Below are 19,240 nucleotides of genomic sequence, written 5' to 3' on the forward strand. Positions count from 1 at the left end.
CCGCCCCCCATCCTGCCCCCAGGCTCTGGGCCCCCCTCAGTCACTGCCCCGCCCCCGCATCACTGCCCCCAGGCTCTGCCCCCCCCCAGTCATTGCCCCGACCCCGCATAGCGCCAACACCTCCTCCCCTTGTCAGGCCTTGGGCCAGGCAGCCACGTCAGCCCGACCAGCCTCCAGGCCCGAATGCGCGTGCGCGGCGCTGTCGGGCTGAGCTGTCCCAGTGACAGGCTGGCAGGAAGCGGCGCCGCAGCCGGAAGTGGAGGTGCTGGGCTAGACGCCCCCCCGCGCGCCCCAGGCCCCGCCGCCCCCAGCCCGGGGCAGGATGCTGAAGAAGTTTGATAAGAAGGATGAGGAGGCCGGTGAGTGTGTGACGGGCCCGTCCCGGGGGAATGTGCTGACGTGGGGCCCTCTGTCTGCGCCCCCCCCCCCCCCCCCCTCCCGCGGCTCCTGTCAGTGTCTGTTCAGCCCTTTGCCCCGGGTCTCGGCCCCTTCCCGGGCTCGGCTAGTGACCTTTCCAGGCGTTCTCCTTAACTCTGCCCCCAACACCCCCGGGGCTCTGGCTGCCCATGCCAACCTTGCAGACCCAGCCACTTGACGTTGTGGGGTCCTTTGTTTTCTGGGCTGCTCACCTCACCTCGCGCCCCACTGATTTATAAAGTCCTTATGTACCCATTGCACATCAGTGATGTCCCAGAGCCAGTTGCATCCTCCTTAATCACCTGCCCTTCACTGTGCACCTGAAATGACTAGAGAAACCCTAACTACCCCATCCCCTCATGCTTTGCCTCCTCTTGTCTCCCTGCCCCGTCTCCTGGCTCTTTGTCCCCCAAATCAGTCACTGGCCCAGCTGGCATATGTGTGGATAGCTTTAAAAAATATATGGCTGATATTCTGATGTTCCAATTGCAAGTTTATAAAGCAGACTTCTTATGTGGTCTGGGTCAAGTGATTTAAGGACATATTTTCAAAAGTGGACTCTAATTTTGGGGGCTCAACTTTAGACATGTAATGGTTCTAAGCACCCCCAACACAAATTGAAGTCAATTGAGACCACACCTGAAAATCAGACCCAAAGCATATCAAGTTGGTCACCCAAAAACAGAGGCCATGTTTGAAAGTGTAGCCCTGAACTTCTCTGTGCCTCAGTTTTCGCCATCTCTAAAATAGAGATAATTGTTTACATCAAACTATGTAAAGTGCTTTGGGATGCTTAGATGAAATATGCTAGAGAAGAATGAAGTAATTGATGGGGATTGTTGCTGTTAATTTCAGAATCACAAATGGAGCTCAGAGTGGCTGTCAGGATGCAGAGTTAGTTGTATGTAGTTGCCAATAAAATTACTAGGAGTGCTTTTTCAAATCCCTCTTTGGAACATGTGCATATGCACACACTGGGATTTTATGTTAACCTACTCACTTCTCATTCTTTTCCCACTCCAACATGTATGTGTCCAAGCTTTGCCCAGCCAGGTACTGTCTTTGTAACTTATTTGGAGCCTAATGGCTGCATCTTACTTGCATAAGAATCAGCAGAATGCAATGCTCCATTATGATCTGGACTTGAAGCATCACAGACTGGCACCAGCAGTCTTTGTAAGAATCATCCCTATACTAATACATTTTATGTTACTTTGAGCATTTTGGAGCCCCTGCTGCAGGCAAACACCACAGGAACCTTGTCTTTAGGGATGATTCTTACAAAGACTACTGAGCCCAGCATGTGATGTTTCAAGTCCAGATCATTGCATGTCAGGAGCTCTACTCTTTGCAGGCAGCATTTCTGTATTAAACATGACCTGGCCATAGGCTGCAGTGTGGAGTTCCATGGGCTGTATATAGCCTATGGGCCACGCTGAGGTTAGGCACTAATTAAATTTGCTTATCAAGAGCAATCAGCTTATGAAAGGCTGCAGCTCACTAGTAAACACTTAATGAGGACTAGATACTCATCATAATTGTAGTTCTTGCCTTCTGATCATTCCAGGCCCATTTTTTCCTGGTTTTCACAGAAAGTAGCATGCAGTCTACTAAACGGAATGATTAAATGAACCTTTTCCAGGCTCTCCAGTCCACTGTCTTGTTTTTTCTAATTAGCTGTATATCCAAAAATATAGTTTACTGATGAATTCTCTGATTGTTTTATAATGCAAAGTATAAAGTAGTCCAGGTTCGCACAGTCTTGTGTTTAGTGTTTTCTATGGCAGTTGCTACACTGGGTTTAATTTCTGAGCCTGATCATTTGCTCCCATAGCTGGCAGTGCTCTCAGACCTGGAAACTGAAAGTGGGAGCTCTTTATATTCAGCAACCTCCTCTGGCCCATCTAGGAGTAACATGATTAGCTCTGAAGAAAGTCTCATACTGTTTTCCTTAAGTGATAGATAATTGCTGCAAGGCAGGGAGAATCTATTGGATGCCCTCAATGAGCAGGGATAAGGTTGACTAATTAGTAATGCCAAGAAAAACATCAACAATCACTTGATGTTTTTGGAAAATTCTCTGAAAAGTGAGTTCATGTTTAAGCTTTTTAAGATGTAAGTGTAAAAGAGATGATCAAAAGGGAGGCTTTCTAGTATCTTTTCACACAGCACAGTTCCTGGGATCACTGTTGTTCTTATTTTACAGGTGGAGGTTCCAATCCATTCCAGCACCTGGAGAAGAGTGCAGTGTTGCAAGAGGTAAATTGTAAAAATCCTCTGTCTTTTATGGACATCCTCAGTGGTATAGTCTCCTCTCTGGGGTAGGAAGTTAGAGATCTTTAGAAATTAACTACACTCTGGTCCCAGTCCTGCTGCCATTTCAATAAATAGCAAAGGGGAAGTTCCCACTGATTTTTTTGGAGGGGGCACAATTGGATCCTGTTTGTATAATAATGAAGAGAGTTAGTAAACTATAAATGTGAGTAAATAGATGTATTTTGTCTGTAGTAAGAATAGATTTTTCCAGTTTTTCCCAGCTCTTCTTACTAGGGGGGAATCTACTTTGGGTGCCCTAAAATTCTGGTAGGACAGGGAAATTGAAAAATAGGATGTGGTTGGCTATTGAACAATCTTTGCCTTTAAAGGGTGGTTCTGCTCTGAAAAATTACTTTTTTTTTAAAAAGGCTTTTTGTTTTGTTTTGTTTTGGTCCACAGACCTGCTCCTTGAAATTCAGAGTTATATCTGTTCACTTCAGTGACAGAAATAACATTTTTTAGTACTGTTTGCTCTTGTTAGCCCGGAGAAACAGCTCCGTTCTGAGAGAGGGAGCTGGATTCTATTCTGGTTTGTGCATCGTCACCAGAATTGTTCCTCTTACAGTGGGGTTGCATAAGTGTAGTTGAGATTGAAATGTGGCCTATAGAAACTTTATCACAGTTTGGCTTTCAGATCCCATGGTGAGTTAGTAGAGATGGTTGTTGGGAAGGTATGGATATCTCTTTTGTCTCAAACTGAGCAAGTCTGATCTGAAGTCATTGAGAGAATCCTAAAACATCCAGTCTGTAACTTGCATCAGTGGCTCAGTTCACACAATGTGCTAGATAAACCACAGATATGGTCTCCTGGGCTCTTCTTCATGCTTTTGTTTGTTTCTAGGCTCGGGTGTTTAATGAGACACCAATAAACCCTCGGAAATGTGCTCACATCCTCACCAAGATTCTATACCTCATAAACCAGGTAATGGAAAGAACATGAGCTAGGGGTTCTTTAGATTTTAAATATTTTTCTTTTGTAAACTAGTCTGGTCTGCTAATTTTAGCTAGTGCCTTATGAAATGTTACTTAAACAGCTGTTCCAGTAAGTTACCACTTTCTCCAAGCCCAAAGGGTACTGGAGTGATAGAATGGGCAATTTAAAAAACAAAATGCTCAGATTGGTAGCAGCTCTAAGTTATTATCTTTACAGCTGTTTGCTGACCACCTTGGTTCTAAATCCAATTCCTAGTGGTCAGGTATTCACATAGCAGTGGTTACTAAGAGCCAGACTTATAAAGGTATTTAGGCACCTTAAGAAGCAGGTAGGTGCCTAGTGGGATTTTGTAAATCTCACTCAGTGTCTTATGTGCATCTTTAGGTACCTAACTACTTTTAAAAATCTGGACCAAACTGGCCCCTTATTAGCCATCTCAGTTGAGATGGAGTATTGAATGGGCTAAGTAGTCTGAACTCCTCTCTCATCCTTCAGGACATTGGCTTGTCGCTGGCAGTTGTCACGCTTCTGGAACAGTGCTGAGTAAGGTTTTCTTCCACCTACGCCAGCAATTAAACCACTTTCAGCGCCACATCAGGGGGTCACTCAGGCCAATTTCTAGTGTCGATGGGTAGGGCCCTACCAAATTTACGGTCCATTTTGGCCAATTTCAGGGTCATAGGATTTTTTAAATCATACATGTCATGATTTCAGATATTTAAATCTGAAAGTTCACAGCATTGTAACTGGGGGGGTCCTGACCCAACTCTGAAGGCAGCAGCGCATAAGGATGGTATGGTATGGTAATGGCATGGTATGGTAATGCTGTGCTGCTACTGGTGGGGCGCCACCATCAGAGCTGAGCGCCTGGCCAGCAGCCACCACTCTCTGGCCATCCAGCTCTGAAAGCAGCACAGAAGGAAGAGTGGCAATACCGTGACTCCCCACAATAACCATGCAAGCCCCCCATCCTTTTTTGGGTTGGGACCCCAGTTTGAGAAATGCTGGTTTCCCCCATGAAATCTGTATATTATAGGGTAAAAGCACACAAAAGACCAGATTTCATGGTCCATGATGCATTTTTCACAGCTGTGAATTTGGTAGGGCCCTATCGATGGTCATTGGAGGTGGTTCCTCTCTGCCAGTGTTGAGGCAAACTAGGGGGGAACTCACCTTATCATGACCCAAGCTGTACCTGTTCTTTGGATAAACAGTCTGTTGTCCTGGAACCTTTAACCTGTACAAAAATTGCTTTTTTGTAAATAAGAATTTCTGTCCCCATTTTGCCCATTCTAGGGGGAGCACCTGGGTGTGATGGAAGCTACGGAATCCTTCTTTGCCATGACCAAGCTGTTCCAGTCCAATGATGTAAGTCTTATACTTAGACATTTTGTGTGTACATCTGTCTAGCAGGATGTGATGCTGGTGAGAGCCTCACATTCAGCCCTGAGCTGTCTCTTTATGTGACAAGCTGCTCTCCCCTGGGTAGAATCACTTGATCCATGCCTCCCACATGCACATGATTATTATGAAGTGCATCTGTTTCTAGTTACTGACATCTTAGTAGTGCCTCATTTTTCCCTGTTGGTCTTTGGTGACTTGGGGCTTATCTACATGAAGACTTTGTATGCGGAAAAAGAGAGTGTGAATCTAGAGCGCACTAGCTTGCTACACACTCACTGCCCTGTGGACTCTGTTACTGCACATTAAAAGTTCCATAGTGTGCTTTGATTTCCACAAAGTCTGTGTGTAGAGAAGCACTTCTTTGGGAGATTCCTACAGAGAGCGAGAACCTGCACAAAGGTTCTGAAGCTGCATATCAAGGTAGATAGCACTTTAGCTAATGCTAATACAACCTACAGACAAATATACTGAAGGGAAAGGGTGACTCCATTTCCTGGCTGGGAACCTTCCCATTCAAAAATAAAAAGCAACTGAACTTTTTAATGGCTAGTTGTATCACATAAAGTATTCAGAGAGTCACCATGTGCAAATGGCTTTCGTCACCATCACTTCATTCCCAGCTCTTCCAAATGTGTGCTGTCTGCATAACCAAGCCATCTGATAAGACATGCTCATCAGGCTTCACCATCCATCTGGGCTCTTCCGTCTTAAGTGCCTTTATTATTTAACATTTATACTGTGGGAGTCCTTAAAAGTTGCCACCTGCGATTCTCACATAGTCACTTGGCTCCAGGAGCTGGGGTTTAAAGGAAAATGACAAATATCAGATTTTCAGTAAAATCATGAGAGTTGGCAACTCTGCCCACCCTGCCAGGGTTGGTGTGCTGCCAGCTAATGCTTATGTTGCCTGTCTTCCCTGCCAGCCGACTCTTCGCAGGATGTGTTACCTGACCATCAAAGAGATGTCCTCCATCTCTGAGGATGTCATCATTGTGACCAGTAGGTGAGTCCTTTCTGGGGTGCCCCTTTCTTTTCACCACTATTTGCCTGTTCCTTCCAACAAATCTTCTCCGGCCATCTAGAGAGAGCTGTAATCCCTGCAGGGAGGTATGAAGTTGAGGAAATGCTCTTGTTTAAAGGGGGCCATTGAAATATAGGCACTGAATTCCCAACAATATATGGGAACTTACGGTGCAGCATATACCATATGCCAGGCCTTTGTGTGTTTGGTTTGTCTCTCTGGGTTCTTCTTCGAGTGATTGCTCATATCCATTCCAGGTGGTGTACGCGCCACGTGTGCACGTCTGCCGGAAACTTTTTACCCTAGCAACTCCAGTGGGCCGGCAGGTCGCCCCCTAGAGTGGCGCCAGTATGGCACCAGATATATACCCCCGCCGGCCCACCCGCTCCTCAGTTCCTTCTTACCACCGTGTCAGTTACTGGAACTGTGGAGTGCGGCTTGCTGACCTCCACTTCCCTAGCTCTCCTGTATTTGTTCATCATCTTTCGTTATAAATAGTTCATAGTTAGTTAATAGACTGTTCGTTAGTAGTTAGTTGGAATCTTGTAATATAGCTGTCTAACATTGCTTGCGGGTGGGCTGTTGCCCTCCCCGGCACCCGGCACCGGGCCCATGCCTGGCTCGCTGGGCTTCAAGCAGTGCTCGGCGTGCAAGAAGCCGATGCCTACGAGCGATCCCCACAACGCGTGCCTTAAGTGCCTGGGGGAATCGCATATCAGCAAAAAGTGCCGCATTTGCAAGGCTTTTAAGCCTCGCATGAAGAAGGAGAGAGACCAAAGACTCCGCGCTCTCCTTATGGAAGCGGCTCTGTCTCTGGCACCATCGGCGCAGTCAGCCAGTTCTACTCCGGCACCGGACCGCGCCGGCACCGGCAAGACTCCCTGGCACCGACCATCTCCGGCACCGGGAGCAGACTCTCGTCCATCGACGTCTGCAACACCATCCAGCAGGCCCAAGTGGACCGCCCGGCACCTACCTTAGCCGCGGCACCGCCTGCAGGACTGCTGTCGACTCCGGGCCCAGAAGGTCCATCAAGTCCAGCCCCTCATAGCTCCCTCTTAAGATCAGGGATCGAGCTCCGGGTACCGTCTACGCCGGAGACCTTTGCCTCGGCTCGGGACCTGATCGCGATGACGGAGCCATCGCAGCCTCAGCCGGCACCCCCGGGACGGGTAACCTCCAGGGGTAAACCGATGCTTCGAGCACTGTCTCCTGAGCCCCGGCACCGATCACCCCGGAGGCGTGAACGCTCGCGCTCGGGGCGCCGCTCTGAGTCCCGGCACCGCTCTCCCAGGCGGTACCAGTCATACTCGCGGCACCAATCGCCATCTGTACGGTCCCGGTCGGGCTCGTCTCACCGCCGGCACCGAGACTCCAGGAGCCGTTCACCTCGGCATTCGGCGCCTCGGTCGACCTCCCGGCACCGAACCGGTGGTGGGACCCGATCCCGGTCGACCTCCCGGCACTGCGCGGTGGCAGGTCCCGGTCTCCGCTGCTGTCCCGGTACCGTGCTCATCGAGGGTCGCGGTCCCGCTCCCGGCACCGACATCGATCCCGATCCGGATCCCGGCACCGGTCATCACGCCAATCCCGATCCCGGCACCGATGTGCGTCGCGGCACCAAGCCTCGGCACCGAGGGGAGCGTCGGTCTCGGCGCACAAAGTCGTATACCAATCAGGCTCAGCGCCTCCGTGGCCGTCTCGGGAGCCGTCGGTCTCTTCCCAGACTGACAGCCCCTATGCCATGGGCCAAGGCACGCACTCGGCCCTGTTCCAGGACCCCTCCCCCACAGGAGCGAGGGCCTCAGCTGTGGGGGGTTTGGACCCCTTGGGTGTATTCCCAGGCCCAGGGCCCGCAACACATTACCCCCCCGACCTACGGGGGAACGCAGACCTCCAGAGGCGACGGTATCGAGACCCCCTCACTCTCTGGAAGCGGATGGCAGGTCCAGTCACCTAGACTCAGAGCTCCCTCCAGGGACGGAGGTGCAGCCCCACGCGGACCCCCCCGTGGACACTTTGTTGCCGGGGGTTTCCTCGTCCTCGTCTCCAGATGAGGCAGTGGCGGGTACCTCGTCCTCCAGTCCTCCCCCGCTGGATCTTAGGGCGCACCAAGACCTCCTCCGCCGGGTGGCACAGAACCTGGACTTGCAAGCGGAGGAGGTGTCTGAAATTGAGGACCCGGTGGCGAGCATCCTTTCCGCCGATGCGCCCACCAGAGTGGCCCTGCCCTTTATAAAGACAATCCAGGCCAACGCCAATAACATCTGGCAGTCACCGGCCTCCATCCCTCCGACCGCTCGAGGGGTGGAAAGAAAGTGCATGGCCCCCTCGAAGGGCTATGAATACTTATATGTTCACCCGACACCCTGCTCGTTAGTGATCCAGTTGGTGAACTACAGGGAGCGCCACGGGCAAGAGGCCCCAGTGCCCAAGTCGAAGGAGGCGAGAAGGATGGACCTCCTGGGCCGCAAGGTCTATTCGGCGGGGACGCTACAGCTCCGGGTCTCAAACCAGCAGGCCCTCCTCAGCCGCTACTCCTTCAACTCGTGGGTAGCGGCGGGGAAGTTCGCGGAGCTCTTGCCTCAGGACGCCTGCCAGGAATTTTCCACCATCCTGGACGAGGGCAAGAAAGTAGCAAGAACATCGCTACAGTCCTCCCTTGATGCTGCCGATTCGGCCGCTCGGACCCTGGCCTTGGGGCTCACGATGCGCCGAGTTTCCTGGCTGCAGGTCTCTGGCCTTCCACCGGAGCTCCAACATACAATCCAGGACCTCCCCTTTGAAGGCCAGGGCCTGTTTTCTGATAAAACAGACCCGAGACTAAAAGACCTCAAAGACAACAGGGTCATAATACGGTCGCTCGGCATGCACACGCCTGCGACGCAGCGCAGGCCATTCCGGCAGCAAAACCAGCAGCAGCAGCGGCGGCCGTACCCCCAGTTCCGCCCAAGGCAGGACCTCTCTAGGCGCCGCGGCAGGAACAACCGCCGCAGGCAGTCCAGTGGCCAAGCGGGGCAGAACCAAGGCTCTGCCAAGGCCCCTCCAGGGCCTAAGCTCTTCCTTTTGGAGGTGCGCCCAAGGGCGCAGTACCAGTTTCCCCCTCCGGAATCCTCCCCACAGTTTTCCAACCGCCTTTCTTTTTTCCTCCCGGCATGGACCCGAATAACGTCGGACCGTTGGGTCTTGCGTACGGTGCAGGCCGGTTATCGCCTGCAGTTTTCTTCGCCCCCCCCCCCTCCTTCCCCGTCCCTCTTCAGGGACCCCTCTCACGAGCAATTCCTCCGTCAGGAGGTACACACGCTCCTTGTCAAGGGAGCCGTAGAGGCGGTTCCGGACAACGAGAAGGGCAAGGGATTTTATTCCCGCTACTTTCTAATCCCCAAATCCAAGGGCGGCCTCAGGCCCATCCTCGACCTGCGGGAACTCAACAAGTATATCATGAAGTTGAAGTTCCGCATGGTATCCCTTGGAACCATCATCCCATCCCTGGATCCCGGAGACTGGTACGCTGCCCTCGATATGCAGGACGCTTACTTTCACATCTCCATTGCCCCCCAACACAGACGTTTTCTCCGCTTTGTGGTCGGCCGCCAACATTATCACTTTGCGGTCCTTCCGTTTGGCCTCTCTATGGCCCCGAGGGTGTTTACGAAATACATGGCAGTCGTCGCACACCTTCGACGTTGCCGCATTCACGTCTTCCCCTACCTGGACGACTGGCTGATCCGAGGCACATCGGAGCTGCAGGTCCGTGCCCATGTCGACAGGATCAGCACCCTCTTTGCTGCCTTGGGCCTCGTCATCAATGTGGACAAGTCTACTCTGCTCCCCATGCAGCGGATAGAGTTCATCGGGGCCATTCTGGACTCTACCCTGGCTAGGGCCTTGCTACCCTTCCCCGGGTTCCAGGTCGCTGTTGGCCATCATTCTACGTTTGCAGGCGGCCCTGCTGACCTCTCTGCGAACATGTCTGGCCCTTCTAGGCCACATGGCGGCCTGTACGCTCGTAACGGCATATGCCCGTCTCCGCATGAGGCCTCTTCAATCATGGCTCATTGCGCAGTATCGGCCGGCCAGACATTCGTTGGACACAGTCGTCACCGTTCCTCAGAGGGTACTGGACTCTCTTCGCTGGTGGCTTGACCGGTCCATGGTCTGTGCGCGGTTCCCGTTCATCCACCCAACCCTCGGCATCCCTGACCACGGACGCCTCAGATCTGGGCTGGGGAGCGCACTGTGGCACCCAGAGAACTCAGAGCTTGTGGACACCTCAAGAGATCAACCTCCATATCAACATACGAGAGTTGAGAGCGGTCCGCCTTGCTTGTCAAGCGTTTGTCCATCTCCTTCAAGGTCGTTGTGTCACAGTGTTCACCGACAACACGACGACCATGTTTTACATCAACAAGCAGGGCGGCACCAGATCCTCTCCCCTGTGTCTCGAGGCAATGCGCCTCTGGGAGTTTTGCATAGCCCATTCGGTTCACCTTTCCGCCTCCTATCTCCCGGTGAGTGCAGAACACTCTGGCGGATCGGCTGAGCAGATCCTTCCGTTCGCACGAGTGGTCCCTCCGTCCGGACGTCGCCCTCTCACTCTTCCAGAGGTGGGGTCGTCCCGGATGGACCACTTCGCGTCCACGCAGAACAGGAAGTGTCGAGCATTCTGCTCCTTCCAGGGTCGGGAACCAGGGTCTCTAGCAGATGCATTCCTGATCCTATGGACAGCCCACCTGTGTTACGCATTCCCTCCCGTTCCGCTGATACACAGGGTTCTCCTCAAGGTGCTCAGAGACAGAGCCCGGGTGATTCTCATAGCTCCAGCATGGGCCAGGACAGCATTGGTACCCCATGTTGCTGGACCTCTCAGTAGCCAACCCAGTTACCCTGCCCCTACATCGGGACCTGATCACCCAGGACCACGGCAGGCTATGTCACCCGGACCTTCCGTCTCTACACCTTACGGCGTGGCTCCTGCGTGGTTGACAGGCTCCGAGTTGCGCTGTTCTACCCCGGTTTGGGAGGTTCTCATGGGCAGTAGAAAGCGTTCCACCAGGGCGACTTACTCAGCTAAGTGGAAGCGTTTCTCCTGCTGGTGTTCAGAGAAAGCTCTTCGCCCTGTGGAGACTCCCGTCACCACTATTTTAGACTACATCTGGTCCCTCAAGACCCAGGGTCTAGCGTTGTCATCCCTCCAGGTCCACCTAGCGGCCATCTCCGCGTTTCACCCGGGAATGGACGGTTGTTCTGTCTTCTCCCACCCTATGGTGGCGAGATTCCTGAAGGGACTGGAGCGGCTCTATCCACAAATCCGCCCTCCAGCCCCTTCATGGGACCTCAACCTGGTCCTAACTCGGCTCATGGGCCCTCCATTCGAGCCATTAGCTACTTGCTCCCTGCTCTACCTCTCGTGGAAGACCGCCTTCCTAGTGGCCATTACCTCAGCTAGACGAGTGTCCGAACTGAGGGCCCTCACAGTGGACCCGCCGTATACCATCTTCCATAAAGACAAGGTACAGCTGAGGCCTCACCCTGCCTTTCTTCCCAGAAAGGTGGCCTCAGCTTTCCATGTTGATCAGGAGATTTTCCTCCCAGTCTTTTTCCCAAAGCCCCATTCGTCCCGCAGAGAGCAACAGCTCCACTCGCTAGATGTACGTCGGGCGCTAGCATTTTATGTGGACAGGACCAAACCCTTCCGCAAGTCCCCCCAGTTATTTGTGGCGGTAGCGGACCGGGTTAAGGGGCTGCCGATTTCCTCCCAGAGGCTATCTTCCTGGGTTACCTCCTGCATCAGGACCTGCTACGACCTGGCCCACGTTCCAGCGGGCCGTATGACTGCTCACTCCACCAGAGCACAAGCATCATCGCTGGCTTTCCTGGCCCGCGTACCGATCCAAGAGATTTGTAGGGCGGCGACCTGGTCATCGGTCCACACATTCGCTTCCCATTACGCCCTGGTTCAGCAGTCCAGAGATGATGTGGCCTTTGGCTCTGCAGTACTCCAGGCCACGACTTTTCACTCCGACCCCACCGCCTAGGTAAGGCTTGGGAATCACCTACATGGAATGGATATGAGCAATCACTCGAAGAAGAAAAGACGGTTACTCACCTTTGTAACTGTTGTTCTTCGAGATGTGTTGCTCATATCCATTCCACAGCCGCCCTCCTTCCCCACTGTCGGAGTAGCCGGCAAGAAGGAACTGAGGAGCGGGTGGGCCGGCAGGGGTATATATCTGGTGCCATACTGGCACCACTCTAGGGGGCGACCTGCCGGCCCACTGGAGTTGTTAGGGTAAAAAGTTTCCGGCAGACGTGCACGCGCAGCGCGTACACCACCTGGAATGGATATGAGCAACACATCTCGAAGAACAACAGTTACAAAGGTGAGTAACCGTCTTTTCCCATGCTGCGCCCACACCATGGTATCTCACCACCTTCTTTTGTAAAGGGCTGTTTTTTAACTCTTGCTTTTCTGTGTGAGCACTTCAACGTTTCTCCGGGTCTTGAAGTATTCTCTGGGGGATACATAGCCAAATAGATAGGCAGGGATTTGGCCGTGTGACTTCTATTGTTCTAACCTCATTGGGCGCTGCTTAACATACTCCACTGCTTGGGCCCATGCAGCATTCAGAAATCAGCCCCCACGTATATGGACTGTCAGTCCCCTTCCCCACATGTACTTTTGCATCAAACACAGTCCATTGCCTTGGGCAAGGGCAGGATGTTCAGGGAAGGAATCCAGGCATTACTCTGTCCTTTAACTCTAAGTAGCTGCATTGGTGTTTTGGTCTCTTGAGGTGATCTGAATGGCATAAGGGCTCCTGTCATTCCTCTTGTGACCAAACTTTCCCTGTTGGAGCAAGACTAGGCTGAAGGCAGCATTGTCATATCCTCTTACCCTCCTATTGTGGATTTTGGCTGTGAAATCCAGTGCCCATGTGTTAGTATGTGCAACGCTGTTTGTGTGCTTTTTATAGCACTAGTGGGTAAAATACGCAATACTAAAAAACTTCCTTCACATTTATACAGTTTAACCAAAGACATGACTGGGAAGGATGACAATTACCGAGGCCCTGCTGTGAGAGCACTCTGCCAAATCACTGATGTAAGTGCCATCTGCTACTCAGGCAATTGGTCCTGTCTGCCTGCTCCTCCCAACCCTGCCCTTGCATCCCATATCTGGCCTTGCTTTCCTTCCCCCCCTACACCCCCTCCCGCTCCCATCCCCCTTGCAGTCTTCTCAGCTTTCTTTGTAACTCCTCAAGGGAGTTGGTTCTCATTTTCTCTCTCTGCAGAGTACCATGCTGCAGGCCATTGAGCGCTACATGAAGCAGGCGATTGTGGACAAGGTGCCCAGTGTGTCCAGCTCTGCCCTGGTGTCATCATTGGTATGTATGCACCTGCAGGGACTTGTGTGAGGACCAGTTAAATCAGGAAACAACTATCTATGTTGGGAGCTGAGCAGCATGTTCTCCAGTATTTTCACATGTTAAAATATGACCCATCTTTTCAGTAGAGAAAAATTTTTCTTTAAATATGAAGTATGATTGACTAGGACACACTTGATAACACTGAGTCACATCTTCTGTGGGCCTGCATTGGTCCATTTGGGAAATAGGCATGATAGGGGGAGGAAGCTTACAGGACCTACTCATGCTGGACTAGCTTTTTGACCCATGTTCCTTTGTAATGCTCACATCTCCCATGGACAGCATTTACCCTGAATGTCAGTCTGCAGAATTTGGTCTTGGATTTAAAACTGGACTTGGATCAGAACCCGATGAGAAATAGCATTTGTGCGGGAACAGCCTGGCCGCCAGAAAATGTTCCATTTGTGGTCATTCTGGCAGGAAGCTTATATGGTGCTTTGTGGAGGTGTCATGACATCAGACACAGGGCCTCTCCTCCGTTGTGGTGTGTATAATTCTTCCTCTCGTTAATGAGAACTGTGAGACTGGAGCCAGGGGAAAGCAGAAATCCCTTCTGGTCTGGTGATTTGTGTGTCTGTAAAAGTAGATTTGAAATTGCTTAACTGACACAATGTTGGAATTAGATGGCAAGCTCTTCTGGGCAGGGACTGAGGCTTTGTGTGTGTGTCGGGCGGGGGTGTTGTCACCCAGCACAGTGAGGCTTCAATCCTGATTGGGGCCTCAGGGAATTACTGGAATGTAAATCCAGATTCTCCGTTTGTCCTCCATGTAAAGTTGATGAAAGTGCTCACAACACACCTATGAGGTAGGTCTATATATCATTCTCTCCAGAACCCAAGATGGAGAAGATGGGGGTTGTTGCTGTTTTTGTGATTCACTGATTCATATTAGTTTATCCTGGACCTCGATGGGCTCTTTTCTTATGAGTTATTCTGTGCCCACAGCACCTGCTGAAGACCAGCTTTGACATCGTCAAACGCTGGGTGAACGAAGCGCAGGAGGCAGCTTCCAGTGACAATATCATGGTGCAGGTAAGAAACCCTCAGGCTCATGCAGCAGATCAAAGAGCAAAGCAGGGGTTTTGGTATTCTCCAAGCTCAGTTGTACATCCCTGGGCCATAAATAACATAGCATGTGGTTTGTGAATCCCTCTCTTTTCTCCTTTGCTGATCTGCGCAGTATCATGCCCTCGGCTTACTCTACCATGTGCGTAAGAATGACCGTCTGGCAGTCAACAAGATGCTCAGCAAGTTCATGCGCCATGGCCTGAAGTCGCCCTTTGCCTACTGCATGATGATCCGAGTGGCCAGCAAATTGCTAGAGGAAGAGGCTGGAAGGTGAGGAAGTTGTTTTGCCACATTGGAAGACTTACAAAGTAGGATCGGAGGAATCTCCTCTTACAGGCTTGTCCTGTTATCAACCTTTAAGAAATAACATGCAACATGATGCAGCCCCTTTCCTTTTATTAATAGTTAAAACGTAGCACAGAAAAAGGGAGTGGGAGGTGATTCCCTGTCGCTTTATTTTGTAACTGGATAATCTGTGTGAGTCTAATCCAGGTGTTTGGTGATCTGGCACTTTGCTTCCATGTTTATGCTGTCCCCTTGTGTACGGTTCTCACACTTCATTGAAATCTTTCATTTGATTTTCCATATCCTGTTGTAATTAAGTGGATAGTGTGTACGTATCATTGCCCTCTGCTGGAGTGCACCAGAACTGCACCGTTGATTGTCATGAGCCCTATATGTCTAACAGCTAATGGAAATTCTCCTTTACTTCATCAGGGAGAGATCTATGCTTTTGGGGTAGGAGGGTCTCAGTTCTATCCCTGCAATGCAAGTTAGTGCAGCATAGTGACAGCCACAAAGCCTTGACTGAACACACTGATTACAATCATATTTCTTTTTCATAAAATGCAACTTCCAGTAGCTCTGAGAGCCATTCCTTCTCTGCCAGCCCAGTCTGTCCTTCCAGTGCCTAAGGCTCCTTTTAATTTCTTGACTTTGTCTCCTAGCCATGACAGCCTCTTGTTTGATTTCATTGAGAACTGCTTAAGAAACAAACACGAGATGGTGGTCTATGAAGCTGCTTCTGCCATTGTTAACCTGCCTAGCTGCACTGCCAAAGAGCTGGCACCTGCCGTGTCTGGTACGTCTAGTGCTATTTAAGGGTGTAACGGGGGGATTATGGGCCGATGACAATTGCATTTGCTGACTACCCTGCGATGTAAGGTCTTTATCAGTACTCAGGCTTGTTGAGAAGTCATCATTGCCTATAGATGTCTTTGCTGATGCTTGAAGGTATTTCCCTGCTGCTTTCAGTGTGGATTGTTCTAGGGTCTGTCTCTCTACAATGCAGTCTCATTTTAACTAGCAACAACAACAAAAATCCTTTTGCCTTGTGACCTGCCTTTTGCCTCTGTGAGAGACCTGGATTCTGAAGCAACCAGGGGGCTCTAGCTTCCCAGACCCATGGAGTTCAGATGCTCACTGAGGTGTTGCATTTGGGCTCTGGGAAAGGTGTGTGTAGGAGACCTCCATCTGCAATAACAATGCTCTCTGTTGGCCAACAACACATGGAATAGAATGGGATTTAAATCGTAACAAGAAAAAATGGGTTTAAGTGGCAGCTGAAATAAAGGTTCGTTGGGAAGATCAACTAGGGGATGGAGATGAGCACCTTTTAGTGATGTTAGGGAAAGGAGGGAGATGGACTCGCTCAGTGGTTTTCAGTTTCAAATGGAAATGTGGTCCCCTTTGGAAATCTTAAATATAGTCCATGGACCACACATTGAAAACCACTGTTCTATGGTAACGACAACCTTTCGCAGGTCTCTTAGGTATTGTCTGTGGGCCCCCAGGTGTCCGTGGACCACTTGCTGAAAATCACTGGACTAGCTAACCTTCCATGGGTCCCTATGATTCTGAGAGAGTAAATCCAGAGAGCTTCCAATTATTCCCTGCTCACTGTTGCTCTTACAGTGAATTAGAATCTTTTGTGTGGGGCACTCCTGGTTCATCAATTTCTAAATGTCTGCATTTGTTGCTGTTTCAGTGTTACAGTTGTTCTGCAGCTCCCCGAAAGCAGCTCTTAGATATGCAGCTGTCCGCACCCTCAACAAGGTAAGGCTGTTCTAGGAGTTAGAATAGCTTTCGCCTCCCCTGGATGGTGAGGTCCAGACCCCCTCAGGTCCAGGGGCCAGAGAAGAAAAAGGGGGTCAGGCTATGTAAAGATTTGATTTCTGTCACTCTTACCCTCCTCTCTCCCTGTCCTGCACATGGTTCCCAAGTGTTTAGAAATTAGGAAACCAGAGTTTCTATTTCATTGCTTTCTGTGCAAAATGAGAACATCCAGGAACACATCAGAAAATCACACTGACTAGTGGTCTCTAGTGACAGCGAATCTCAGGGGTTGTGCAGTATTGCATTTCCCTTGATGCCTCCAAGTCTCTTCTTATGATGAAGCAGCTCCTTGTTAAGCGACTGGGACCAAATCCTTTTACTCCTCCTCACCTTATCCCTATAGCAACTTTTGCTCTAGTGCAAGGTGTGGAGCAGCCTTTCATAGCCTTTACTTTGCTCCCTTCAATTCCAAAGGGAAGAGCTACAGAGTCTGTGTAGTGGCTGGTCTGAGCCTGGCTCCAAAGAAACTGCAGAGCTGAGGTCCATGGAGAACAGAAGTTCAGATGCCCACAGGGACTTCTGGCTTCCTGTGTGACAATGGATAGGGCCTGAGCCTTAATAAATGGAGGGCGGGAAAATGGGGACACAGTATTTAAAGGCCAGGTTACCAATGTCTGTCTTTCAGCAGGGGGTATATTTCTTTGGGAGAACAAAGCTGATAACTCACCTGAGGGTAAAGTTATCTGGGACGGCCTCTTAGAACCTGTTATATTTGGTTTGGTAGACAGGCTTGAGTGCTGTATAGGGTCTGTATAGCATTTGGTTCTGTCAGCTGGACACTTTCCATGTATTCAGTGAATTCCATTGTTTCTCCTCACTAGGTTGCCATGAAGCACCCATCTGCTGTGACTGCCTGTAACCTGGACCTGGAGAACCTAGTGACGGATTCCAACCGCAGCATCGCTACGCTGGCTATCACCACACTGCTGAAAACTGGTAGTGAGAGCAGCATTGACCGGCTCATGAAGCAGATCTCTTCCTTCATGTCAGAAATCTCAGATGAGTTCAAGGTATGGAAGGTGTCCCCTGGTGAGAACTGTACTGGGCCTTTGTCTTTCTCTGTTTACACTTGCCTTCTGAAGTCTCGGTCAAGTTACACCACTCTTTCACTTCCAGAGACTGGACTTCAGATCTGCTGGAGACATGAGTGCAAGGGGATGATGGTATTGACCTATCCCCAAAGTATCCCACAGTCTCTATAACTTGCCACCATTAGAAGGCTCTGTTCTGGAGACTACCCATAGTAATGAAATCCCTATTTCAATGGGCCCCACTACCAGCCTTCTCTAGGGACTAACTAGTGCATGGAGAGAGGAGTCCCCTCTCATCCCTCTGGCTGCTTCTCCAGTGCATGCTACCCCTCTTGTAGGTGAAGGGAGAGCTATGGTCACCTGGGCTTCTCAGTTCAGCTTAAAATTCATGTGGAGGGGAGAAAAAAAACAAATTGAAATAAGGCAGAATTCTCCTTGTTAAATGCCCTGTTTCTAAACCCGGTCAGGTCGTGGTGGTGCAGGCTATCAGTGCCTTGTGTCAGAAGTACCCACGTAAGCATGCAGTCCTCATGAATTTCCTCTTCACTATGCTCCGGGAAGAGGTAAGGCTACTGGTCAGCTATTTTGTATTATTGTTATTTATTTGTATTGCAGTAGTACCTACATGCCCCAGTCAGAATGAGGCCTGCAGTGTTAAGTGCTGTATTATAGCAAGTGCTGTGTAGCAGGTGAAAAGCTTGCAGTCCCAATGTAAGCATGGCTAGTAGAAATGACAAGCTTGATATGTGACAATTGTGTGCAAAGTGACATCAAAAACTATTTATCAGTGTGTTTCCATGATCTGATTTGCAGCATGAGTGGGATTCTGGTGCTGGGCTTTATTAACTTTCAAAGCAAATGCATGTAACAGGAGTTGCACTGGCAATACATGTCTGCAGAACATTGAGCCAGCTTCTGTTGCTGCCCATTGTATTTTGATATTAAATTCTAAGAAGCCTTTTCTTGTGTCAAATATCCATTATCAAGTGACCTAAAACTATTTTAGTTCTGCTCCCTCTGCTGTTGCAATGAGGGGTCATACCTGAAGTCATTCTCTGTATGCCTTCAGATGCAGAATTTCATAAAGGCACTGTTAGAGTTTTTCTGAAACCCTTTCTAAATAATCTCCTGTAGCACTCAGGACTCCACATATGCCTGCTACCCAGCTGGCATTAACATTGTCAGTTATGATATCATGTTCTGCCTATTAAAACTTCCCATTTTGGATCATACCAAGACCTCTTGTCTTGTACTTTGAAAGTAGAATATTCCATTTTCACAGATTCTGCCTGGGTGGCTGGTATAATTTTGAAATATGGTTTCAGAGTTCAGACCACTCAATTTTATGGCTCTTTCATTCACTGTAGCTCCTAATATATTCAGAGGACCCAAAATTGTGCACGTAAATTATAAGAAGGCATCACTCTGTTTAATACCCCATTGTTCAAATGAACATGAGTAAGTAACATCTGAAGGTAATCTTATGTGTATTTAGTAGCCAGTTG

General features: G+C 50.0%; 1 protein-coding gene across 1 annotated transcript in view; it reads left to right on the forward strand.

Moving 5' to 3' along the window:
* Nucleotides 1-270: 270 nt before the first annotated feature.
* LOC115654666 (coatomer subunit gamma-1) overlaps nt 271-19,240 on the forward strand; it is a 35,837-nt gene continuing 16,867 nt past the window's right edge. Inside the window, exons 1-13 of the mRNA XM_030569240.1 lie at nt 271-359; nt 2,624-2,676; nt 3,575-3,655; nt 4,964-5,035; nt 5,995-6,074; nt 13,122-13,197; nt 13,388-13,480; nt 14,467-14,553; nt 14,702-14,859; nt 15,537-15,670; nt 16,577-16,644; nt 17,526-17,714; nt 18,203-18,298. Of these exons, the coding sequence (XP_030425100.1) occupies nt 323-359; nt 2,624-2,676; nt 3,575-3,655; nt 4,964-5,035; nt 5,995-6,074; nt 13,122-13,197; nt 13,388-13,480; nt 14,467-14,553; nt 14,702-14,859; nt 15,537-15,670; nt 16,577-16,644; nt 17,526-17,714; nt 18,203-18,298 (1,224 nt within the window). The 5' untranslated portion in view covers nt 271-322. The remainder of the gene's footprint in view (nt 360-2,623; nt 2,677-3,574; nt 3,656-4,963; nt 5,036-5,994; nt 6,075-13,121; nt 13,198-13,387; nt 13,481-14,466; nt 14,554-14,701; nt 14,860-15,536; nt 15,671-16,576; nt 16,645-17,525; nt 17,715-18,202; nt 18,299-19,240) is intronic.

The sequence above is a fragment of the Gopherus evgoodei genome, chromosome 7, assembly GCF_007399415.2.
Source record: "Gopherus evgoodei ecotype Sinaloan lineage chromosome 7, rGopEvg1_v1.p, whole genome shotgun sequence".
NCBI lineage: Eukaryota > Metazoa > Chordata > Testudines > Testudinidae > Gopherus > Gopherus evgoodei.